Below are 27,060 nucleotides of genomic sequence, written 5' to 3' on the forward strand. Positions count from 1 at the left end.
GACCAAAGAGAAGGTTTATGGATGTGGTGAGGGAAGACATGAGGGCAGTTGGGGTTACAGAGGAAGATGCAGGAGATAGGCTAAGATGGCAAAAGATGACACGCTGTGGCGACCCCTAACGGGACAAGCCGAAAGGAAAAGAAGAAGGGTTGTATGGCTTGGGTTCATGTGTTGAGCTGAGCCCGAGCACCTCTCAACTCTCAAATTGAACACCAGATGTCCCCAAACAAAATTATACTTGATTGGGTCACCAGCACGGCAAAGATCTCTCTGATAAACGTAGCCTACCCACTTAGCATCTCATTGCGTTGCATATGTATACCAAAGTCAGTAACCTTAAATAAACCTGATTATTTTTTATATCTTTGTATTACATACATATATCGGGGTTAGCAACCTTAAAAATCCAATTATTGTCATATCTTTGTATTCACATCTTATTTTTGACATAAAGACATCAACAGGATGCAACTGCCGGGTCACACCCAACACTTTTTCAAGACGTTTGCAGCGTCAAGTTACTGAACAGGAAGCCCGTCACACTCGAATCACCACGCAGGATGTCTGCAAGCAGAAATTGATTTCAATTATTTTTTCCATTAAACTTTTAGCAGAAAATATGATGCTTTGAAACGGCTTTGTGAAAAGAATATACCCTGTGTATGACTGTCTCTCTCAGAAAAGGCAACACATGATGAGCAACCAACTTAAACAAGCGTGCATGAGAGAATTGTATTCACAAGAATGTTGATATATTTATGCAATTGTTCAAAACTAGGGTGAAACCGAACGCGAGTTGTGGTTATATATTTTAAAGATGCATTTATTAATTAAAGGGAGAATGACAAAATTGAGTGAAGCTAAAGAAGGGCGTAACAAGTCAAGCCAGGAATGGCGAATGGGGCCCGATAGGATGAACCAAGTGGGCCCTTCCCACTAGGGGTGGATTCAGCCAACATTTTCCAGAATGTTCCACCAAAAAGCTATAAAAACCTTGGATACGAAAGTTCGGGGCTTTTTGTTCGGTTCTCGCTGTCAAAGAGACAAGGTCTTTCTATAGGTGTAATAGTTGTGTGGCAAGCTGGAGGGGAGAATGTTTCTGGCAACTTAGAATGCCTAACTTTTGACTCCTTTTAAGATTGGGCGCAAGTAAAACTCCTATAATAAGGTAATGGCAGGATCATACCAGCGATATTACGTGGTTACCTATAAAGGACTAGTTGGCTTGACAATTTATCCTTAATCCCGAAAATCCTTATTACTAAATTAGGCTTCGGACTTCATCACCCCTAACAGGCTCACTCAAAAATGTTTATTTTCCCTAATTTCTAATGCTTCTAAGTGCTTTGAATCTCACTTCATTTATATTGCTTTTTACTATTTTTATCATTTATCTCATCCTACTTACCATCAGTATTATCATTTTAACCATTTTTAATTTTCTTGATTTAAGTTCAATTAACATCGAATTTTGCCTTAACATCGCAACCATCCCCCGTGTCTGGCGGGAATGACTGTCAAGTAAAGAATGTTATCTGAACAATTTTTATCATTTTATTAAATTCTTAAAATTTCCATCTTCATCTATGTTTGTCGTTCTTATATTGAGTTAGCTCATTATTACCATTCTATCTCATTAAAGATAGAGTGTTAACGACAATAACATCATTTAGTTGTAAAATTTTATTTTAATTAGTCACTCATTGATAATATCCGTCTTAAGATAAAACAAATCCGTACGATCCTAACAAGGATTGCAACCAATGTGAATATGGAGACAGGGTCCTATCCTTTAAAGGGTATGTAAAGTCTTCAATGCACATTTTGCTTATATTATATAGTTTTTTATGCCGAATTCGAATTTGAAATCCGCTATGTAGGAAACATTTTTATTTTTCGATTATCGGCAAAAATTGATCGCAACCCTAACCATAACCCTACATGAGCACACAGCAGAAAAACCCGAGAAGTGACATGACATCAGAAGTTGAGATAAACATGGCTCCCGTTCGACTGCAACGTGAGGACGACGATGAATTTATTACTTCGAGCGATGAACATGATTCCGAAGGTTCCCATGAAGACTGTGAGGAATTACGATCTTAAAAAGTCATGAAAGGTTATCAATTTGAGTCACTTAGATAGAACAAAGGTTCAAATGGAGACAAAATACCTGCCGATGAAGGTTACGAGCTACCAGTCAGACACAGGGAGGAGGACATGTCTCGTGTTGGAAACACTGACTGGTAAGAGTGAAGTTGTTTTTTTTTTTAATTTAGCCATAAACTGATAAACAGAAATGGGTTTGCTATCCCGAATGACTATATGAAGATTTTTGTCTTGTTTTAAAATTATGCAAACGCTGTGTATTTAGTCTAGTTTAGTTTTAGGTTGGTATATTTTCACAAATAAGGATTTTAATGAATGAAATCCATTTAAAACGTTGTCATATTAATTTCAGAAGTAGTAGATGGTCATAACTTGCTTCACCATAAATATAATTTCACATGGTAAACTGATGCCAGCAACAGACAGTACCCATACCCATCGTACCCATTTTAGTCAAAATTTTCCCAAGATGTCATGAGCAAAACTGCTAAACCTTTTAGTGAAAGCTGTAAACCGGTGGTTTTGTTTGGACACTAAATGCTTAAAATGGATAAAAAATAGAAATGTAAATGGGGTGGATGGTTCTGTGTACTGGACAGATATGGGTCTTTGAGCTGGAGAAGTTTGTGAACCCTAACGAATGATGAGTTCCATCCCAACAACACCATCCCTACTGTGAAGCATGGAGGTGGTACCATCATGTTTTGGGGGTGTTTTTCTGCACATGGGACAGGACGACTGCACTGCATTAAGGAGAGGATGACCGCTGCTATGTATAGTGACGTTTTGGGGAAGAACCTCTTTGCCTCAGTCAAAGCATTGAATATGGGTCATGGCTGGGTCTTCAACATGACAATGACCCGAAGCACACAACCAGGAAAACCAAGGAGTGGCTCAGTCAGAAGCATATCAAGGTTCTGGCGTAGCCTATACAGTCTCCGACCTAAACCCAATAGAAAATCTTTGGAGGGAACCGAAACTCTGTGTTTCTCAGTGATAGCCCAGAAACCTGTCTGATCTAGAGATTTGTGTGGAGGAGTGAGCCAAAATCCCTCCTGCAGTGTGTGCAAACCTGGTGAACAACTACAGGAAATGTTTGTCCTCTGTAATTGCAAACAAAGGCAACTTTACCAAATACTAACATTGGTTTTCTCAGGATGGACATGCGCCTCATATGAAAATTTCAGACCGCGACATGATTTTTAAGTAGGAGAAATTGAAATTTAGCAGGGTGTTCAATTACTTATTTTCTTCACTGTATTTGTTTATCCGATCCATTACCACAGCGAACAGAAAGGGGCTCAGAGCAGATCCATGATAGAATCCCACCTGCACTTTCAATTATTTTGTAACACCAACGGCACACCTCACCACTGTTCTGCTGTCCTCATACATGTGCTGTATTATTCTAACGTATTTCTCTGCCACACCAGATTTCCACATGCAGTACCACAGTTCCTCTCTTGGTACTCTGTCCTGGGCTTTTTCTAGATCCACAAAGACACAATGTAGCTCCTTCTGACCTTCTCTGTACTTTTCAATTAGCATCCTCAAGGCAAATAATGCATCTGTGGTACTCTTTCTAGGCATGCTTACCATGCTCATACTGACTTCTGTCCACTACTCTATCCCATAACTTCATTGTGTGGCTCATCAACTTTATTTCTCTATAAATTGCCACAGCTCTCCAAGTGGCAGCTGGGATTGGCTCCAGTTAGAAAACTAACTCAAAGAATGGAATTTTGAACAAAGAACAGCCGTGAGAGGCATCACCATTCAATTGAAGGCAATAAAAATAACAACACAACACATGAAGATCAAGCACTGTTTGCTGCTTTTGTTTTATGAAAAGGCGTCTTCTCACCATCCGCTTAAGGAATACTGTGGTGCACCATCTTCCCCGTGGATTACAAAAAAAAGATTAAAAAATTACTGTATTGTTAAATAGTACAATAAAGTTCAATCAAACTCAGTTTTCCGTCTGTTACCTTTTTGTAAATCCCGTTAGCGCATTATAATATGGTGTGCCTTTTGTATGTTTTAAATACAGAAATAGAATCCGTAATTGAGACTGCTCTTTATAACCCAGTGGGCGTTATGGTGTGGAAAATACGGTATTTTCTGGAAATCATGTTATTTGTATTTCATATGCATCTATGTTTATATTTTATACATTTCCTATGTGGTCTTCACAGTTTCAATTAAAATAAATATGCAATACCAGAATGTAAATAATCACAATTATCATATTAAAGAAATTGTCAATGTCAATCATGTATATTCTGTAAATAAGAGTGTGACTATAGTGCACATACATTCCAAAAACGACACTCAAAAGATAGAATTACTTGAAACAACAACTGCAAATGAGCAAACGTACTATGATTTTACTGATCTAATGAAGAAAAAATTTTAAAATATGAAGTCCTCTGCTTAAAGTTAGCTAAACAAATATATTTGTATACTATCCTTGCAGTGTCTGGAATAGACCAGCCAAGTGTGAATGCAAACAATATAAATACAAATGGCCCTTACCTTTCAAAAATATCCTTCAAGTCGAGGATATTGTAAAACTGAAGCAGGTACGCCACATGCAGATTTGGTAGTTTCTGTCAACACAACACCAGAAATACATCTACATTCAGTATTTTCATAAAATTTAATGCATGGTATAAATAGCAACAGTTTGAAATTAATTACTAGAAGAATGGCGAACCCTTAAATTAGACGAAGTGGTGCAAAGGATCATTTTTGATCAGTACGGATAACTCCATATAGTGTGGCACACATACATATGGTTCGAGGACTGGTCCAAGACCATGTGAAAGCAGAATTGAGTCCCCGTCAAACCTCTCTGCTCATACGCCAAAGCACGAGCAAAAAAACATTCCACGATCCACAACTAACGTTTCTTAAAATTAGCAAATATCTACATTTGCAGATACATTTTCCCATACATAAAACTATAATCTTGCCACGTCAGTTGAGAAGTGCCGTGCCCATGAGCAGAGGTATGTACCCTGCAAGCGTAGCCGTTTCTATTAGTTGGTGTCAGGTTAAAAAAAAAAAAAAAGTTTTGCATGTTGACATGTTATCCATGATCAGGCATGTGATTTGACTGAATGAAAATAGACTGAAAAATAGACGGGGCTCTGGGGTCTGCAAGCATGCTCAAAGGATGATCACCAATTTTCACGTGCAAGTTTTATAAATTGTATTATGAATTAAATATATCTAGTACATCTATAAATAAATTCTATTCTGCTTTCAAAATGTAGACAATACGATCTTTAGGTGCATTACATCAAAAAAGTACAAATTCAACTCAGTAAACTGCTAGAAGTGAAACTAAATTGAATTCAGATTCGCATCATGGCATGCGAGCGTGCTTTCATAGCATGTATATCATATCTATTCAAAAACATTTTAATTTCTCTTTTTGTAAGGAGGCAGCCGCACACAGGGCGATGGGTTGACCACGCCTCTGACAGAAGCCCCCTCCCAAGACGTGGATCTCAGATGCAACCAAAAACAAACAAAAAAAAAAAAGATTTTTGTTTGGATCTCTGTGGGGGCGGAGTCTGTGATTGGGCGATGGGGGTGGTACCTTTTAGGACTCAAGGCACTTGAATGGGACTGGGAGACAACCCGGGTATTGGGGAGTGGGAAGCATGCTGTTAGCTGGGTCCCGCAAGGCCTCACTGGCCAACCCTCCACAAATCAGAAACAGCTTTATTGGCCAATTATGAAGCAACACACGAGAAATTTGTCTCAAGTAGTTGGTGCCACCCTAGTACGACATACATGGTGAATATGAAGAACGATACTAATTTGACAGGGAACTTTTTCCTTTAGGAACTCACAGTTGTTCAAAGTTGTGCTAGGGTACGGTCTTCTAGCATTTTGAGTGCCCATGAGAGCAATAGTCCAGTGCAATAACAATTGTACAAAGGGTGTCAGGACTTTAAGGAGTCACGATCATCACACAGTGATGTGATAGTCTATTGTATATAATACTAATACTTATCGGCCAAGCAGGGTGTGACAACAACAACTTGAGGCAGAAAAATGTCCGCATTATGCAGTGGAATTCTAAGTTAGCCGTTTAAGAATTCAATAACTTTATTGCAAGAGGGAAGAAGGTGTTTAAATGCGTGCTAGTTTTGGTTTGCGATGATCAGTAGAGCCTACGTGATGGAAGGAGCTGGGAGAACTGGTGGGCAGGATGTTCAGGGTCCAATAGGATCTGTCCACTAATGTCCGAAATCAGGTGATGTACAAGTCCTAAAGGGTGGGTCGGGTGGTGCCCTCCATCCGGTCAGAAGTTTTGATTGTCCGTTTAAGTCGGAGTTTGTCCCTTTTTGTGGCAGCCCCAAACCAGACTGTGATGGAGGTACAGAGTACTGACTCGATGAATGCATTATTGAAGTCTCAAAAGCTCTTGAGGCAGGCTGTGCTTCCTCAGAAAGCGCGATTGTACATCCTTTGCTGGAATTTTTTGAGGATGGAGTTGAATTTTGTCTCCCACTTCAGATCTTGTGAGACTGTAATTCCCAAGAAGGTGAAGGTCTTGATGGTTGACACAAGACAGTTTTACAGTGTGAGTGACAGCTGTGGTGAAGGATGGCTCCTGAAGTCCACAATCGTTACTACACTCTTTAGTGTGTTCAGCTCCAGGTTGTGTTGGCCACACCAAAGCTCCAGCCTCTCCACTTTCTATCTATACGCAGACTCACCGCTGTCTTTGATGAACCTGATGACTGTGGTGTCATCGACGAACTTTATCAGGCTTTTGACAGCCAGGTAACTTGAGGTGCAGTCATACATCTAGTTCGAGAAGCAGGAAGAGGATCTAACCTTGGGGTGCCCCGGGGGCTCATGGTACGTGTGGAAGAGGGGTCTCATCTGCCGTGACCTGCGTGTCAGGAGGTTGTAGATCCACTGGTAGATGGTAGGTGAGATGCTGAGCTGGAGAAGCTTGGAGGAGAGGAGTTTGGGGAGGATGGTGTTGAATGCAGAGTTGAAGTCCACGAACAGGATCCACACATAGGTTCTCTCGCTGTCGAGATGTTCAAGGATGAAGTTCAGGCATATGTTGACAGTATCATCCGCAGACCTATTAGCTTGGTAAGCAAACTACATTGGGTCCAGCTGGGGACCTTCGACGCTCTTTTTTCTTTTATTTTTCTATCTAAATCTCCTTCCGGAGTTGCTGGTCGGCACTCGCTTCAAAGCCTCGCGACGAAGAGGGACGCGATGCGGTGTACAAGTTCACCTGCGAAAGAGGGGACATCGCCTAAGGCTTCCGACAATCCATCTTGCGAACATACGCTCCCTATCAAACAAAATGGATTAACTTCAGCTTCTGATGAAGACTTGCAAAGACTTTGGATGTTCTGCAGCTCTGTGCTTCAAGGAGATTTGGGTTTGTGGACGCGTTCATTGTGCGGACCACGTCCCGGACCTAACACGGAAATCGAAAGGCAGTGGAATATGCTTTATATCAACGAGAAATGGTGCACGGACGTTATACAGCTCAGCACACACTTCAGCCCGCTTTTAGTGTTGCTGTTTTTTGAACAGATTGAGAAATAACACCCAGATTCACCGCTCATTATCCTAGGAGATAAATAGGTAGATAAATAATAGTCATAAAAGACACACAAACAATATTATATGAAGATAATACTTACACGCATCAGCTCTTACTGTGTAAAATTAACTTCCTGAGGGGTGACACTTCTGATATACTCTGCGTGGTCCATAGTTAATCTATCGCTGACAGCCAAAGTTGATTAGAATCAGCGGTTCCCATTGGATTGGATTCCATAGAAAATGCATGCGGGTCATTTTTGACCCACTTGTGGAAGCTAGGTAACTAAGATAGCTAACATTATTATATGCATTGTGTGTGCGCGCGCATGTCATTCATGATTGTTTTGTGAAAGCGTATTTCATTATTTATCAACAAATTAGAAGACTTCATAACGAGTGTATATGTAAAATTATTTTCTTTCCGTGCTGAGAAAGCAGGTGGTGCTCATGTATCATAACTAGCTAACACTAGTTTGCTAACATTACTATATGTCGTGTGTGCGTGTGCGCGTGTGTCCATTTGTTTGTGCGTGCATGTGCGCTGTTGAGCGTGTGTGTATATTTATTTATATAGCTACATATTGATCTATTGAAAACACTACTCTTGTCTTTCCTCATCCAAAGTGTCATAGCTGCTAGATACACAGCTGAAATGGTCCAATAGATGCTGGATGATGAAGAGGCAGTAACGGGGTTGGACTCATAATGTGAAATTTCTGATCAGTACCCAGACTATTGTCCAGGTGGCAGTAGCAGTCGTCCATCTGGAATTCCAACTAAACAGGATCAATCTGACTCAGAAGATTGCTCTTATGTATCCTCTGAAGAAGAAAGTGTTACAAAGCCGAGCACACCCAACATCAAAAGTGAAACTCTGTTGGTCCCAGTGCCTTTTGGCGTTAAGCTAATACTAACCTGGCTGCTGATCTGAAAAATGCTTTGAACCATGATCTGATCTGAACAGTGTTTTTTTTTAGTTATTTTTAATAGATTGAACACATAGTTATATGACAATTTACGTAATTTAAGCCTCAGGGTCCCCTCGGATGAGTTGGATGAAATGGTTGGGGACAGGGAAGTCTGGGCTTTCCTCCTGCTCCTGAGACCTGACCTCTGATAAACAGAAGACAATGGATGGATGGATAAAGTCCCAATCTATCTCCCTTAAATTTATGCATTGTGAGCATGTGTAAACAGACAGAAAACCATTTTTACTCATGAAAAAAATCAGAAATTAAAGTTTTTTTTAAATGAACGAAATGCGGTCTGAACACAAATGTCGACACACCTGATACTTCCTGTACTCCTGCCAGAGTCCCTTAGGGCAGATTGCTCCATAAGATAGCAGTTCTCTTACAGACTCCAGCAGGACACACAGCTGGACCTGTACATATCAGTAGACAACAAAGAGGATAAACTCAGAGTGCACATCAAGTACTATGTGAAAAATCTTCCAAGACCATATGAAGAACCACATTTTTGACACCAAAGGTTGATAAATTCAAAATCACACAGTCTATTTTAGAAAATATATAAAATGGAAACACCCTTGGAAGAAGAGGACCTTGATACAAGAAAACGTCTATCAAAAATAGAAGATGGTAAGTTGCATAAATATGCCTTTAGTGGAGGAAGTTGTAACAACGGTATCTGTTTCATTATTGTCTTTAGCTTTGGTTGGTCCAGTAAACATAACTGACATACAACATTAGTGAAACACTGGAGCAATGGGAATCTTTTCTTATGGTTGGGAGGATTTACAATTTATTTTTAATTGACATAAGTAATTCTAATGGTGCACCAACCTTTTTTGTGAAACAACTAAACTGATTGCAAAGGTGTGTGGGGGTAATTTCTTTATAGTGCAATTGATTTAATTAACTTGTAATAAATGACAAAGAACAGCAGTGTGATGAAAAATCATGCAATACACAACTTTCATCCATCCATCCATTTTCTTCACCGCTTATCCTCACGAGGGTCACAGGGAGTGCTGGAGCCTATCCCAGCTGTCAACGGGCAGGAGGCAGGGTACACCCCGAACTGGTTACCAGCCAATCGCAGGGCACATTGAGACAAACAGCCGCACTCACAATCACACCTAGGGGCAATTTAGAGTGTCCAATTAATGTTGCATTTTTTTGGAATGTGGGAGGAAACCAGAGTGCCCGGAGGAAACCCACACGGGCACAGGGAGAACATGCAAACTCCACACAGGCGGGTCCGAGATTGAACCCGGGACCACAGAACTGCGAGGCCAACACTTTACCTGCTGATCCACTGTGCCGCCAACACAACTTTCAGTAATTTTTAATGTATATTGCGCATTTTTTTTGTTGGGAGCCCCAGACCCAGCATTCTTTGCGCAAAGCATGCTGGGAGTCCTAGTCCTAGTCCAAGTGTAATTCTGTTTGCTGTGGTGTGATAATTTTAGTTTTCACATGACACTGTGAACAACATGTTGACTAATGACTTGCTTACACGCTCCGTGGGGGAATGTAAGCTACTTCTGCTTACATGTGAAAAATTGCAATTGTTCCTCATTGCCCCGTGAGCCCCTTCATGTTATAGCATGCATGCTAACACATACACTAGGTTGCATGTATGCTTTCAATGTAACAAGCGTGTTTGGTTGTAGTTAATTGAAATACTAAAAAAATTGACAGATTTTGGAACTTAGTGTACACATAAAGCTTGTTGTATTATAAGACGCCTTGTCCATTTTAGAGAAAAAACTTAAGTGTGTCTTATGGTCACGAACATATGGTACATATACATGGGCATTTGAAAACTGCATCAATTATTCGCAGACTTACGAGATTTGCGGTGTGAGAAGGAACGTAACCTCCGCGAACAATGAGAGAACACTTGACTAAGTAAAACAAACTCATCCAGAGATTATAAAATAGGTGTAGCCTACACTTTCATTCCATTATCACAGGGGTGCGTATATCACTACAAGTGTGATCATAAGTTCAGATACCCAGGCAGAATGCGGTTCTTTTTTTTTTTTCTTTAACCCCGACTGACGACCGAACAACAGCCATCACTAATTTCTTTTAATTCAGATTTTTTGAAACCCTTGACTGTTTAATTTGAATCCCATTAAAATAAAATGTTTCGCTTTGTCTTTCACCCATCCATCCATCATCTGACATACAAGGGTAGCAGAATTGGGCCTTACAGTGTTTTCTTTAATTAATTCTACCAATCTTTCAAATTCTGCCTGGGTAATCAAACAAATGAACACAACTGTATTTTCTCATTTACTCAATAAAAGTAGGACTTTGTCAAAACAAGAGCACGTGTTCAAATAAAGTGCAGAATATATATTTCAGAATAATACTTTGAAAAATACAAAGATATTACTTTGTTTTGATCATCTTGGTAGAAGCAAAATCATGCATGATAAAAAATGTATTCTACATACAGCAGGTTGAAGGGTTTTCCAGAATTTTGAGGTTAACTGTAGGGGTGTTCATTATACATGGGTGCACATTACACACAAGATATCCCATTAATAATACAAAAAGATACTAACTCTCTGAGAATCCGGGAGAATATCCCTTGTCTTGTCCTTCTGAACTCCGTTAATCATCTTCAGTCTCTCAAGCACCGATTTTGCTGACAGTGTTGTTAATGGAACACCAAGCCGCCCAGCCTGATGTCTCAATGCACACACTGTGAAGAGAAAACTCAATCACAAGAGCATCAAACGATGAAGTTTGTACACTCTCTGCTATTGTGCTTTTTGAAAAGGTCAGATACCTGCCAAGCACTCAGCACTGTTTCAATGACACCATATTTTTAGAATTATAAAATGTGGTGGTCTTGGTCCAAGGATGGTTGAACATAACAGGGTTGTGGAGTAACCAAGGATCAAAAGGTGTAATTTTCAGCGAGAGATAGAGATGAAAGTGGACTTTTGTGAAAATTCCTGAAAATACAAATGATAGTACTAGGGGGGGTCCAAGGGCATGACCCCCCGAAAATTTTTTGAAAAAAAATGGATGGCTGTGGTGCATTCTGGCGATATCTGTGAACAAAATTCAGACAAAAATTGAAAATAAAATTTCTAAGTCCTTACCAAAAAAAAAAAAAATTGGGCAGAAGTTCCCCAAGGGCCAAGCCCAGATTTTTTTGCCCCCCATTCCCCTATCACTGGATAGCACAAAATCACATTTGTCATTAAAATATGCCATCTTATCTCAAGACAAATGAATTAAGTGAACTATTCAGTAAAAAGACATCTAAAATTGTCCTTTTCCCTCCATTATACACATTTTAGTATAGATGTAGAATATACATAAAAAGATATCCTAGAATTTCTACTCCGTACAGCAAAACATTTTAAGAAGTTGATCTGTAGTAATTACTATTAACGTTTAAGTGTCAAACTTGTTACGTTGCGTTGTACTGATACACTCTACCACATTGCTCACTATCTTAAATATAGATCTAGTAATACTAATAGTATAATCAGTTCCGTTATATATATATATATATATATATATATATATATATATATATACATACACACACACACACACACACGCACACAGTCACTCACTTTTAAAGTAGGATGTGATTAGCGATGGCCTTAAAATAACTTACTGGGTTAATATAACAACTGTAAATTAAAAAATAAAATAAGCAAATTTATAAATAAAATACAAATCTAAAATTTCTAACTCAGAAATGATAATTTCCAATTTCAACTGATTTTAGTGGAACATGATATAAAACGGTATTTAAAAATTTTCATCTATAAAAATTCTTGATCTGACAAACTATCTGAAGAAAAGTTAAATGCACCGGCCTGTCAAGGAATGAACACGAATGGTCTATACTCGCAATGTTTTGAAAATGCTGAAAGTTTATTTCAACATAATCAGCGTTCATGCAACAAGCCAGCGATACCCTGGACTAAACATTCTTGTCGGCAATCGTGACGTATTGTTGGGGGGGGGGGTGGCGGGGGGCGGGGAGGGGGGGCACGCACCTCGCGACTTCCGTAAATAGGAGGCCGGCTTGCTAGAACGCGCCTTTATGTGCATGCGCTCGAGATATTGGCCACACCTGAATCAAGTGAGGAGGTGGATGACAGTCTAATGTTTTTGTTTTTTTTACGCCATCACACTGCCTCGTGATCGACGCAATGAGCACCCCTGATCTAACTGAATTTCCTTTGACATGGCTCATGACGTTGATGACTTTCGACATAAATGCGCTCGCATTACGTGAAGCAGTTCTGAACATCCGCTTTCGTACATGCTCCGTACATGCTCAATCCAGTTAACTTGCATTTCCTGTTTCCGGATGAATACCGGTTGTTTTAGAGCAGGCTTGTTTGGTTAACATTTATGAAATAAATACGTTAATTAATGTAAAGACCACACAAAATAACCAACGTCTTGAGAGAATGTGAGGGGAGGGGCGTTACTCCTAACGAGTGTTAGTGTCTCAACATGGCTACGCTCGTGAAAGCATAACAACGAACTCAAACGCATATTCGTCCAATATTGTCCACTAATATACGGATTAATTTTAGGCAATTTTTCCTCAATTTTCCTGAGCTATTTTCATGAAAATTTAAGAATCAGGAATGCAGGGAAAATCCGGAAGACTTTCATCACTGGAGAACATGGTACCATAAACAACCCACAACAACACAAAGATGCGATAGAAATCAAAGATAAACCAAAATTAAAATTCTTGAGTGTATCCGAAACTGAAAACCTCAACGGCAAAAAACAAAATTTTAAGCACTGGGAGAAATTAATCAATTCAACTTATGTTGGAAGCACTTTTAACACAAAAACACAACAACGCGCTTTACAACAAAAGTTGAAACATCAAAGTCCTCTTATGGACATTCAAGGGTGACCAGTGACATACCGTATTTTCTGGACTACGTACAAGACCCTACTTTTTTCCGGCACTGTGAACCCTGTGGCCTATGTACCGATGCGGCTAAAATATTGATTTTTTTTGTTGTTGTTGTTGCCAGCAGTTAAAAGTTAAAACGTACAAAAATAAATACATAACTTGTACAAACGTAATGGTTAAAATATCGCCATTCACTATTTTGCACTAGAGTTTGGGCATGCGCAGATGCCACCAATGTGGAGCAGGCTTTACCTTCAGTGCGCATAGAAGAAGCAGCAGCAGAAGCTACCTTGAATAGGTGTACACGACAGCAGCAGAAGCTGCTGTTTGGGCACTGAGAGCAAAACGCAGCATGATGCGCAGGAATGCAAAACATTTTTAATGTAATTTAAAATCCTAGACAAAAACTGGCTGCATGTGAAGGTCATCCCGTTCTGAAGTCTGCCAGCAGATCTTAAAAGGGTTGTGAAAAAATCAACCATTACCAACGGATTGAAAGGCTGTACTGCTAAGTGAGGAGAACAGCAGAACTTCAGCAGTAACTCGATATCAAAATGACAGAGCAATAGAGAGACTGAATGCAGCCCAATGAGGGCACAAACTAGTGCAATCTGTAGGCCGGTCCCAAGCCCGGATAAATGCAGAAGGTTTCGTCAGGAAGGGCATCCGGCGTAAAAACTGTGCCAAACAAATAGGAGCATTCATCTAAAGAATCCCATACCGGATCAGTCGTGGCCCGGGTTAACAACGCCGGCACTGCTCACCTGCAGGGCGTCGGTGGAAATTCAGCTACTGTTGGTCGAAGACAAAGAAGAGGAGGAAACCGGATCCGTCGTCAGAAGAAAAAGAGGAATGCACAGAGCCTACAATTGACCCCTACGTACAGGGCACTTAACTTCCTGAAGTGACGTCACGCCACGTGCGCTGACGTCAGACAAACAATTAGGAAAAATATCGACGCAGCAAGAAAGGAATAGAGCGAAACTGTCCGATTTACCGGCTGATTTCTCACTCGCATTCTTAGCTAACAGTGAAATATCGTTGAAAAGCATACAGCAGGGCTTAAGTATTTCAGCGAGCGGCATTTCAATGGTATTTACATGCATATCGACGGAGAAACCATTGATATTAGCGCGAGATCTTTCCAGAGTCAGAGGAAGACCGAGAAGCCACATAATATAATAGATTATAACCTAAAGACGAATTCGTCATTGACAGTTTCCTATTTTCATGTTACATATCACACTTGTGTGCAGAATCTGTATATGTATCTGTATAGCCGTTTGTGAACCACCGTATGAAGGAAAAGAAGGCGAGGCTTGATTTACGAGTTGTTTCTCTCGTTTTCTTTGTGTAACGTCACGCGCTCCCCTCAATAATTATTCTTGAATTAGTGCCAAACCTACGCAAGTCCCGACAGAGTACGACAATCACGACTTTAGTGTCCTCAAACATCCTTCCTTCAGTCTTGGTGTCTCGGTGCACGTCGAAGGCTTTGAGGACTGCTAGTCCGGTTTAGCTTAGCTAATTAGCCGCGAACAATGGGACACGTTTGGCAAGTCAGATCATCGCAAAATATCGCTCAACACAGATCAAGTGTGAGAATCATTCACACGTAGCTATATTATGCAAGCGAAGAACTGCTAATTCATTTATATGAGATATGTATTGAAAATCAAATATAGGGCATACCTTCGTGCTAACAAACAAAGTCCGGTTTAGCTTCGCTCGGGAGCGCCGAACAGAGACATGTTCGTGCAGTTAGATCATCGCAAAATATCGCTCAACACAGATCAAGTGTGTCAATCATTCACACTTAGCTATGTTATGCAAGCGAAGAACTGCTAATTCATTAATATGAGACATGTATTGAAAATCAAATTTAGGGTTTACCTTCGTGCAAACATATCTGTTCCGGTTGATGGATTCAGTTGATCATGCGATCTTCTTCAAAGTTTTATCCATGAAAGACATTTTTCGTACTCGGTCTTCTGTTCCGGTTGATTTTAGATGGATTCAGTTGATGATGCGGTCTTACACAAAGTTTGATCCATCAAAAACATTTTTCGTACCGGGTCTTTGGTTTTGGAAAGGGTACGAATTAACCTCCACCAACTAGCCTTTCAGTATACCTGTCGTCACTGTTATAAAGTCTGTGACTACACCTCTTAACCATATCTATTGTTAAAGAACCCAAATACGCGATAAAACGCCAACAGAAGCTATACTGGACCATCCAGCCAGCGTTGTCTGAGATTTGAGTCTGAGATTATGCAGATCTCTGGCCTCTGATTGGTCAGTGACGCGGATTGCGCAACATCCACTGAGGGGTCAATTGAGTGTAGAGACTTTGAATGTTGGGACTACAACAGGAAAAGCTCAGGAGTTGGTTGACATGATGATTAGGAAAAGATTGATATATTGTGCATCCAAGAGAGCAGGTGGAAAGGTAGTAAAGCTAGAAGTTTAGGAGCAGGGTTTAAATTATTCTACCACGGAGTAGATGGGTAGAGAAATGAAGTAGGGGTTATTTTAAAGGAAGAGCTGGCTAAGAAAGTCTTGGAGGTGAAAAGAATATCAGATCGAGTAATGAGACTAAAATTTGAAATTGAGGGTGTTATGTATCATGTGGTTAGTGGCTATGCCCCACAGGTAGGATGTGACGAAGAGTTGAAAGAGAAATTCTGGAAGGAACTAGTTGAAGTAGTTCTGAGCATCCCAGACAGCGAGAGAGTTGTGATTGGTGCAGATTGTAATGGACATACTGGTAAAGGAAACAGGGGAGATGAAGAAGTGATGGGTAAGTACGGCAACCCTAACCCTACGGGAAAGGAAATTTGAGGGGCAGATGGTGGTAGACTTTGCAAAAATGATGGAGATGGCTGTAGTGAACACTTATTTCCAGAAGAGGGAGGAACATATAGTGACCTACAAGACGGAGGTAGAAGCACGCAGGTGGATTATATTTTGTGCAGATGATGTAATCTGAAGGAGGTTACCGACTGTAAAATAGTGGTAGGGGAGAGTGTAGCTCGACAGCATAGGATGGTGGTGTGTAGGATGACTCTGGTGATGGGTAGGAAGGTTAACAAGACAAAGGTAGAGCAGAGAACCATGTGGTGTAAGCTGAGAAAGGAAAAATGTTGCGCGGCCTTTCGAAAAGAGGTGAGACAGGCTCTCGATGGACAGCAGAAGCTCCCGGAAGACTAGACTTTTACAACCAAGCTGATCAGAGAGCCAGGAGAGTACTTGGTGTGTCTTCTGGTAGGAAAGGGGTGAAGGAGACTTGGTGGTAGAACCCCAAAATACAGGAAGTCATACAAGGAAAGAGATTAGCGAAGAAGATGTGGGACACAGAGGACTGAGGAGTGCCAAAAGGAGTACATTGAGATGCAACGTAGGGCAAAGGTAGAGGTGGCAAATGCTAAACAAGAGGCATATGAAGACATGTACACCAGGTTGGATACGAAAGAAGGAGAAAAGGATCTCTACAGATTGGCCAGACAGAGGGATAGAGATGGGAAGGGTGTGCAGAAGGTAAGGGTGATTAAGGATAGAAATGGAAATGTGTTGACTGGTGCCAGTAGGGTGCTAAATAGAGATAACGAGGGTGCAGGACTTCGAATATTTAGGGTCAACAATCCAGAGCAATGGTGAGTAAGGTAAGGAAGTGAAGAAACGGGTCCAAGCAGGTAGGAACAGCTGGCGGAAGGTGTCTGGTGTGTTATGTGACAGAAGAGTCTCTGCTAGGACGAAGGTAAAGTTTTACAAAACAGTGGTGAGGCCGGCCATGATGTACGGATTAGAGACAGTGGCACTGAAGAAACAACAGGAAGAAGAACTGGAGGTAGCAGAAATGAAGATGTTGAGGTTCTCGCTCGGAGTGAGCAGGTTGGATAGGATTAGAAATGACCTCATTAGCGGGAAAGCCAAAGTTGGATATTTTGGAGACAAGATTCGAGAGAGCAGACTTCGATGGTTTGGACATGTTCAGAGGCGAGAGAGTGAGTATATTGGTGGAAGTTTGCTGAGGATGGAGCTGCCAGGCAAAAGAGCATTCATTTTCTCAAGTGAAGGGTTTGCTTCCGGTCACCTACCCGGTGGCAGTGAAAACGAGGAAGCTCCAGCAAACCCGATCGTACAATAAATAAATCCTTGTGAATACTCGACGTGGGACGCCCCTGGTGACGACTTCAGGATTAAACATCATTCTGTTAAATCTTAGTACCCAAATTGGAGCCGTATTCTATCGCGTTTGAAGCAGCGCGGCCTAGCTTAGCCTCGCCCAGCTTGCTGACAACAAGACGTGTCAGTCATCAAATATTTACCCAGGAGGAAAACAATCGCTAGTACCTACACGACCTGCAAAACCTTCGTATCATATACAACGAGGTCCGTGAGTACTTGTAGTGAGGACGTTGGACAAGTTGAAAGGCCGACTTGAACTTGGCCCTTGACCCAGACTACCTTTGCCTAGCTGGCTAACACCGAGACGCGTTTGTGATCAAACCGTTGCTGTTGAAGAAGCATCAAACGTGAGTAACTGCATATTCTTGTTCAACCAACACAACTTGTACAATGAGGATTGTGAGGACGACTCAACCTGTAATACCTGGAGTGAGATCCATTGATTTGAATCACTTCATCTCCATATCCTTTAAATTTACATATCCTTTACATTTTTCATACTTGATCCATCTTAACCACATACCCTTTTAAGTAACTTTAACATAGACTAGGTAGTATGTGAATTGTGTTACTTATGTGCTGACTTTGTTCATTTGACTGCTTCTATTTGGACTTTAAAATAGATTAGGTTGTATGTTAATTGTATACCTTATGTGTTGACTTTATTTGATTGCTTTTTTGACTATCTGAAGCCCTTTGGAGAACACAATATTGTGCGACCTGTAGGCTGGTCCCAAGCCCAGATAAATGCAGAGGGTTGCGTCGGGAAGGGTATCCGGCATAAAACTTAAAGTTAGAATGGCACTGAACAGAATGAAAAATGGAAAGACAGTTGGTTCCGATGACATACCAGTGGAGGTATGGAAGCAATTAGGTGAGGTGGCTGTGGAGTTTTTGTCCCACTTATTCAATAGAATACTAGCGGGAGAGAAGATGCCAAAAGAATAGAGGAAAAGTGTGCTAGTCCCCATTTTTAAGAACAAAGGCCATGTTTAGACCTGTGGAATCTACAGAGGAATAAAGATGATGACCCACACAATGAAGTTATGGGAAAGAGTAGTGGAGGCTAGACTCAGGACAGAAGTAAGTATCTGCAAGAAACAGTATGGTTTTATGCCTAGAAAGAGTACCACAGATACACTAGTTGCCTTGAGGATGCTCGTGGAAAAGTACAGAGAAGGTCAGAAGGAGCTACATTGTATCTTTGTGGATCTAGAGAAAGCCTACGACAGAGTACCATGAGAGGAACTGTGGTACTGCATGTGTAAGTCTAGTGTGGCAGAGAAATATGTTGGAATATTAGAGGACATGTATGATGGCAGCACAACAATGGTGAGGTGTGCCTTTGGTGAGTCAGAAGAATTTAAGGTGGCGGTGTTACTGCATCAACTGCTGTTTGCAGTATTCATGGATAGGCTGACAGATGAGGTTCGACTGGATTCCTCTTGGACCATGATGTTCGCAGATGATATTGTGATCTGCAGTGAAAGGAGGGAGCAGGTGGAGGAACAATTAGAAAGATAGAGGGGGGAAGAGTGAAGCTCCAGGGAGAAGAGATAGCAAGGGTGGACAACTTCAAATACTTGGGGTTAACAATACAGAGCAATGGAGAGGGTGGTAATGAAGTGAAGAAACAGGTCCAAGCGGGCTGGAACAGTTGGCGGAAGGTGTCTGGTGTTATACGTGACAGAAGAGTCTCCGCTAGGATGAAGTGCAAAGTCTATAAAACAGTGACGATCCACGATGTATTGATTAGAGATGGTGGTACTCAAGAAACAACATGAAGCAGAACTCGAGGTAGCAGAAATGAAGATGCTGAGGTTCTCGCTCAGAGTGAGCAGGTTGGATAGGATTAGAAATGAGCTCATGAGAGGGACAGCCAATGTTGCATGTTTTGGAGACAAGGTTAGAGAGAGCAGACTTCGACGATATAGATGAGATATTTAACGCTTAACTCACACCTTATCGCTCGGCATTTGTTCCTCTCCTCGTCTCCTAGGCAGAAAGCCAGCCGAGCTGGATGTGGGCCATGCCTCCCCTTTTTTTGTTCAGGCAAACGGCTCAGTAACCACAGACCTTCCAGATGGTGATCCGGCTCCTGAGCCTCCGTGGCACCCCACTTCAAATCCTCCCAACCAGTTTCTGTTCGGCATGGACACAAACGTGAGTTCGCCAAACTTGTGAGCGGATCCCAGAAAGCAGCTCAGGAGAGAAATTGTCACACTCTCCCTGTGAGGTCTGAGGACCAACCATTTATCTTCTGCCAATTTTGATGGTTTATTTTTCGACATTACCTTCTTCAATTAAATCTGACTCTGCACTCCTGAGATGCGCCCCCTTGATATCCAATCATGAGTAGATACTGCGAACCTTTGCCAGACTGTACAATATAAGTGCCTAATAATTTTGGAGGCTTCAGAGAAAATCTGTTCTGGTTCTTTTTAGTCCAACACACAATGATCTACTTGCCTTTTCACAAGCCCATTTTCCTTCATTTTATGGTATTTTCTCTTTTGTTAGAGCCCTTTGTGTGTCTCCCTCTAGATATCTTGAAGATTTCATTAAATATGCTATAAAATTCCATTCTTGATTATATTTTGTGAGTTCTGAGTTTAAGTAAACCCCTGTCATCGAGTACTCAAGATTTCATATTGTATAGCAACATTCAGATTATGAAACTGATAGAGGTTTATTCTCACTTTTCTGAAATTTTATCCGTATAAAATAAGACAACATGCACCGTTTCAACACCTATTATTTTGATTTTAACAATGACACTAAAAATTATGCTAAACCGGATGTAAAAGAGGTGTCGCTTCAGCGTTTCTCTTTAATCCTAAATTTCCAAAATACACTACATTCTGGTTGTTGCATTGATGTAGCCATCTGGCCTTATTATACAAACCCAATTCCAATTAAGTTGGAACATTGTGTTTCACAAATAATAACAGAATACAGTGTAACCTCAGACTTCTAACATCATTCGTTCTTGTGATGTGTTCAAAGTCTGATTTGTTCAACCTCCGAAAGTTTTTTTCCCAATAAAAAACAAAAAAAGTACGTTCCCACCCTCCAATTAGTGAATTCCTATTATAAATCCTATCTATGTAAAAACGTACACGCGATAATTTAACTATAAAAAATGGAAAAATTTCAAGCAGCTTAAATGTGTATCCTTTACCGTTTTGGTCAAGGTGTAATGGCATCGGAGGGACTTGTGAGTGAATAAGGAAGTGTTATGGTGAGGTCACCCTCCATGATTTGATTGGGTAACTCTTCAGTAGCTTCTCCGTTTCTTCTCTTATCTTTGTAATGTTAGTCACTCTTTTGACAACAGTAGCTGTCTTTTGTTACATTTTTATTCTTTAGGATAGTCAAAATAGTCGACTTAGCCATACGATACTAGTTGGGCAAGAGCTGTAACAAACATACATCCCATTGTCATACTTGGCGATTATCTCCTTCCTTAAATCCACTGTCCCTTTTTACTTTGCTGCTGGTGGCACTGCTGTCTTTCTTTCGCCCCAGGGCTAGACTTTGCATAAATAACAGTCCAAATGGTTCTTTTCTTCATTGGCCCGAAGGACAAGACATTTACAATTTCCAAAAAATACTTCAAATGTGGATAAGTCGGACCACAAAACAATTTCTACTTTGCATCAGTCCATCTTACATGAGCTCGGGCCAGAGAAGCCGGTGGGATTACTGGGTGTTGTTGTTTTATGGTTTTTGCTTTGCATAGTAGTTTTAAGTTGCACTTACAGACATAGCGTCCAACTGTATGTATTGACATTGTTTTTCTGAAACGTTCGTGAGCCCATGTGGTGATATCATTTACATGTTGGTGTCAGTTTTTGATGCAATACTGCCTGAGGGATTAAAGGTCACGGGCATTCAATGTTGTTTTGTATTGCCGCTGACATGCAGTGATTTCACCAGAATCTTTTGAGACATTTTACTCCTTTTGATTATATCATTGAGGATAGATGATAAAATGCCTAAATTCCTTGCAATGGTACATTGGGGAACATTGTCATTAAACTGTTCAACTATTTTCTCAGGCACTTCTTCACAAAAAGGTGAACCTTGCTCCATCTTTGCTTGCAACTGACTGAGCAATTCAGGCAAGGTCCTTTATGCCGAATCATGGCTCACACCTGTTACCAGCAGCCTATTCATCTGTGGGATGTTCCAAACAGGTGTTTGATGAGCATTCCTCAACTTTTTTTCCACCTTTCCCAGCGTGCTGGGAACGTGATGCAGCGATAAAATTTCAAGACCATGGTTATTTGGTAAAACAATCAGGCTTATCGGGTTGAACATTAAATATCTTTTCTTTGTGGTGTATTAAAAAAAATAAGTTGAACAATATTTAATATACTGTATATACAATAACATTGTATTCAATTTTATTTGGTAAACGCCCTCTCTAATTATATAATTCTTTTCTAAGTAATGTAAATTATTTGTATGTCTGGCATTTATTATTGAAGTTGAATCATACATCACATAAAAACATCCATTTTCTTAGCCGCTTATCTTCGTAAGGGTCGCGGGGAGTACTGGAACCTATCCCAGCTGTCAACGGGCAGGAGGCAGGGTACACCCGAACTGGTTGCCAGCCAATCGCAGGGCACACAGAGACAAACGGCCACACTCACAATCACACCTAGGGGCAATTTAGATGTCCAATTAATGATGCATGTTTTTGGGATGTGGGAGGAAACCGGAGTGCCCGGAGAAAACCCACACAGGCACGGAGAGAACATGCAAACTACACACAGGCGGGTACAGGTTTGAACCCGGGACCTCAAAACTGCGAGGCCTACGCTTTTCAGCTGAGCCACCGTGCCGCACATAAAAACATTAAAAAAAATAAAAAAAGGAAAGTAATTATTACCTAAATGTGAGCCTGCAATACCAAAAGGGATGCCTTCAGAGGCCACGTGCCTTTGCCCATTTATGCCAGTGTTGAAAGAATTTCTTGGACTTGGATTCTAGAAAAACAAAAAATACTCCTTCATGTCAAATGTCTTAAGTTGTTTCAAACACTCGAGCAAAAACGTAACCACAAAAAATGACAACCTTCACGGGCTTGATAATTACTTTTGCACTGGTAACAATGGCTGATAAATATATATATATATATATATATAAATAAAACATGTAAAATAAATAAATGTATATTCAACCATCCATTTTCTTCCGCTTACCTGAGGTTGGGTCACGGGCAAACTAGCTTTAAATGCAATCCCAAACTTGCCTCTCCCCAGCCACTTAAAACAAACCTGAGGCGCTTCCAGGGCAGCAGGGTGACAAAGTCTCTCCAACGTGTCCTGGGTTGTCCCCAGGTTCTCCTCCAAAAGGCACATACCTGGAACACCCCAACAGGTAGGCTTCCAGAAAGCATCTTAATCAGATGCCTGAGCCAACTCATCTGGCTCCTGTCAATGGGGAGAAGCAGTGGCTCTAATCTGACACCACCCACCAGATGACAGAGCTTCTCTATTTGGTGCATGTAATATTGCTGAAAATACAATCTCAACAATGAAAGCATGTGGGCTCACAAGGTTTGTTGATAACTCAAACCATTTCCTCTCTGATCTTCTTGACATCCCAGAGGGGGGATGTAAAAATTAACAGGTAGAAAAACTTTGGACTTATCCACTGTCAACAGTCATGTAAATGCATCACTGCATGCTGTTACAGCTCTGGAACAAAGATGGTGCAACTTTCAGGAAGTTCAAAACAACTGAGAAGAACAATCCTTCAGCAGAACATGAGCCATTGTCCACAGAGTTTAATGGAAATATTCTCAAATATTCTCAAAATCAGAGGGATCAAGCGTCAAAAATGTTCCTCTGCTTCAAACAAATCTTAAAGCCAAGAGCGGTTTGGCAGACTGAATTGCTTCTCCATTATTTACCCAACATGATGCCCGAAGCATTTCTGACTCTCAGTTTCCCAGCCATGGACAGCAAGAACTGGAGAAGCTTCACGTTTTGGGGAAGAAAACAAAAACATGTGCAAAAACTGATGACAATGGCAGCTCACCACAACATGGTTGAACCAAAGGTCGTGTTTGAGTGGTCACTGAGCAAGACCAGCCCAAATTTAAGAACCTTGACACGGAGGCTTTCTTTCACCAGTAGTTGATGGCGAGGGATAATTATCCCAATAGAGTGGTACCTCTTACTTACAAACGTCTCTAGTAATGAAAAAAAAAAATCAGGTAACAAAACGCCTCCACTGGAAAATATTGTCTCGAGTTACTAAGGAAATTAAGTATGTGAGGGGAAAAAATGGTGCTGAATTCCTCAAATTACACTGAACATAAACATCCTGTTCTTGGTTTGTGTGGCATGATAGAGCTGCTCTCCCTGTGGCTATTGGAGCCTTTTCCTGGCATTCTGTTGGCTAGGAAAGACGTCAGTCTTTACCCATGATGCATTTCCTGTATCTTGGTTTGTGTGGCGCGGTAGAGCTGCTCTCCGATCGGCTATCAAGTGGCATCTTCCTGGCAATGGGCATTAGGAGGGACGTCAATCTTTACCCATTATGTACTTCCTGTATCTTCGTCACCGAATCCATTATCAAACGCTAGCACACACGTGATGTACTTCCTGTATCTTAGTTTGTGTGGCACGATCGAGGTGCTCTCTTGGACACTCGACTGTCACTGAATCATGCTCGAGCTGTCACACGCTAACGCACATTGGAAAAGTACAACTTTTTCGTTTTTGTTTTTTTTTGCAAGTTTATTAATATTTCTTCACCATGGGCCCCAAGAAATTTTAGTTGGCATAAAGTTATGAGCGTTTTCTCTTGACTGTCAATGTTTGCCTCCTCCTCTGTCCTCCACGATGCTTTATGCTTGTCACTCACCCTTCTCTTTGCAAAGTTGCCCAATGCCAAAGGAAAATGAAAAAAAAACGTTTTTTTTTTTGTTTTGTTTTTTTTAAATCATTGTTTATATTATGTACTTTGAATGCAGCCCGATGGGGGCATAAACCAGTGCAATCTGTAGGCTGGTCCCAAGCCTGGATAAATGCAGAGGGTTAAATCAGGAAGGGAATCCGTCTTAAAACTTTGCAGAACAAATGAGCGCTCATCGAAAGAATATCCGACCAGATGGGTGGTGGCCAGGGTTAACAACGCCCGCCCCCAGCACAGTTAACCTGCAGGGCGTTGGTGAAAATTCAGCTACTATGGCTCGAAGACAAAGAAGAGAAGGAAAACTGATTTGAAGAAAAAGAAGAGGAATGCACAGAGCCTACAAGGAGTGTAGGGACTTGGAATGTTGAGACTATGACAGGAAAACCTCAGTTCGTTGACATGATGATTAGGAGAAAGGTTAATATATTGTGCCTCAAAGAGAGTAGGTGAAAAGGTAGTAAGGACAGAAGTTTAGGGACAGGCTTTAAATTATTTTATCATTGAGTAGATGGGAAAAGAAATGGAGTAGGGATTATTTTAAAGGAAGAGCTGAGAGCTAAGAATGTCATGGAGGTGAAAAAAGTATCAGATCGAGTGATGAGGCTGAAATTTGAAATTGATGGTGTTATGTATGAATGTGATTACAGGTAGGATGTGACCTAGAGTTGAAAGAAAAATTCTGGAAGGAGCTAGATGAAGCAGTTCTGAGCATCCCAGACACAAAGTTGTAACTAGCACAGATTGTGATGGACACTTAAGTGAAGGAAACAGAGGCGAAGAAGTAGTGATGGTGAAGGACAACATCCAGAAAAGGAGCTTTGAGGGACCGATGGTGGTGGACTTTGCAAAAAGGATGGAAATGGCAGTAGTGAACACCTTTTTCCAGAAGAGGTAGGAACATAGGGTGACCTACAAGAGGGGAGGTAGAAGCAGGCAGGTGGATTACATTTTGTGCAGACGATTTAATCTGAGGGAGGTCACTGACTGCAAGATAGTGGGAGGGGAGCGTGTAGGTTGACAGCATAAGATGCGTAGGATGACTCTGGTGGGGGGGAGGAAGATTAAGAAAACAAAGGTAGAGCAGAGAACCATGTGGTGGAAGCTGAGAAAGCAAGAATGTTGTGCAGCCTTTCAGAAAGAGGTGAGAAAGGCTCTTGATGGACAGGAGGAGCTCCCAGAAGACTGGGGTACTAGAGCCAACGTGATCAGAGAGCTAGGGAGGAGAGTATTTGGTGTGTGTTCTGGTAGGAAAGCGGATAAGATTTGGTGGTGGGACCCCAATATACAGGAAGTCATACAAGGAAAGACGTTGGCAAAAAAGGAGTGGGAGACAGAGGACTGAGGAGAGCCAAAAGGAATACAATGAGATGTGACATAGCGCTTTGGTAGAAGTGGCAAGTGTGAAGGACCAGAAAATGGCAATGATTAGTAAGGGGGAAGTTAGAAAGGCACAAAAGAGGATGAAAAATGGAAAAGCAGTTGGTTCTGATGACATACCTCTAGAGGTATGGAATCAATTTGGAAATGTGGCTGTGGAGTTTGGGACCAACTTATTCTACAGAATACTAAGTACTAAGTAGATGGAAAGAGTACTTTGAGAAGTTAATGAAGAAAATGGGAGAGAAGGTAAAGTAGAAGAGGCACGCATGAATGACTGGGAAGTGGCAATGATTAGTAAGGGAGAAGTTAAAAAGGCACTGAACAGAATGAAAAATGGAAATACAGTTGGACCCGATGACATACCAGTGGAGGTATGGAAGCAATTTGGTAAGGTGACTGTGGAGTTTTTGACCAACTTATTCAAGAGAATACTCGTGGGAGAGAAGATGCCAGAAGAATGAAGCAAAAATGTGCAAGTCCCCATTTTTAAGAACAAAGGCGATGTTCAGACTGTGGAAACTACAGAGGAATAAAGATGATTAGCCACACAATGAAGTTATGGGAAAGAGTAGTGGAGGCTCGACTTAAGACAGAAGTAAGTATCTGCGAGCAACAGTATGGTTTCATGCCTAGAAAGAGTACCACAGATGCACTATTTGCCTTGAGGATGCTCTTGAAAAGTACAGAGAAGGTCAGAAGGAGCTACATTGTATCTTTGTAGACCTACAAAAAAAGCCTATGACAGAGTACCAAGAGAGGAACTGTGGTACTCCATGCGCAAGTCCGGTATGGCAGAGAAATATGTTAGAATAGTACAGGACATGTATGAGGGCAGCAGAACAGCGGTGAGGTGTGCCGTTGGTGTGTCAGAAGAATCTAAGGTGGAGGTGGGACTGCATCAGGGATCCACGCTGAGGCGCTTCCTGTTTGCAGTAGTAATGGATAGGCTGACAAATGAGGTGA

The 27,060-nt window shown here is 41.1% G+C and overlaps 1 protein-coding gene across 12 annotated transcripts in view; it reads right to left on the reverse strand.

Annotated features, from left to right (window-relative positions):
* LOC133501809 (Fanconi anemia group A protein) overlaps window positions 1-27,060 on the reverse strand; it is a 168,521-nt gene that overhangs the window by 129,238 nt on the left and 12,223 nt on the right. For 6 of the 12 annotated variants that reach the window (XM_061821800.1, XM_061821801.1, XM_061821805.1 and 3 more), the window contains exons 3-7: window positions 22,682-22,778; window positions 19,741-19,923; window positions 11,246-11,385; window positions 8,993-9,088; window positions 4,645-4,718 (exon numbers count right to left, since the gene is read on the reverse strand). In XM_061821800.1, coding sequence (XP_061677784.1) covers window positions 4,645-4,718; window positions 8,993-9,088; window positions 11,246-11,385; window positions 19,741-19,923; window positions 22,682-22,778 — 590 coding nt within the window. Of the gene's footprint in view, window positions 1-4,644; window positions 4,719-8,992; window positions 9,089-11,245; window positions 11,386-19,740; window positions 19,924-22,681; window positions 22,779-27,060 lie in introns of those variants that run through there. The other 6 variants (XM_061821813.1, XM_061821808.1, XM_061821810.1 and 3 more) reach the window with 4 other exon arrangements.

Source organism: Syngnathoides biaculeatus, chromosome 6, assembly GCF_019802595.1.
Source record: "Syngnathoides biaculeatus isolate LvHL_M chromosome 6, ASM1980259v1, whole genome shotgun sequence".
Classification (NCBI taxonomy): domain Eukaryota; kingdom Metazoa; phylum Chordata; class Actinopteri; order Syngnathiformes; family Syngnathidae; genus Syngnathoides; species Syngnathoides biaculeatus.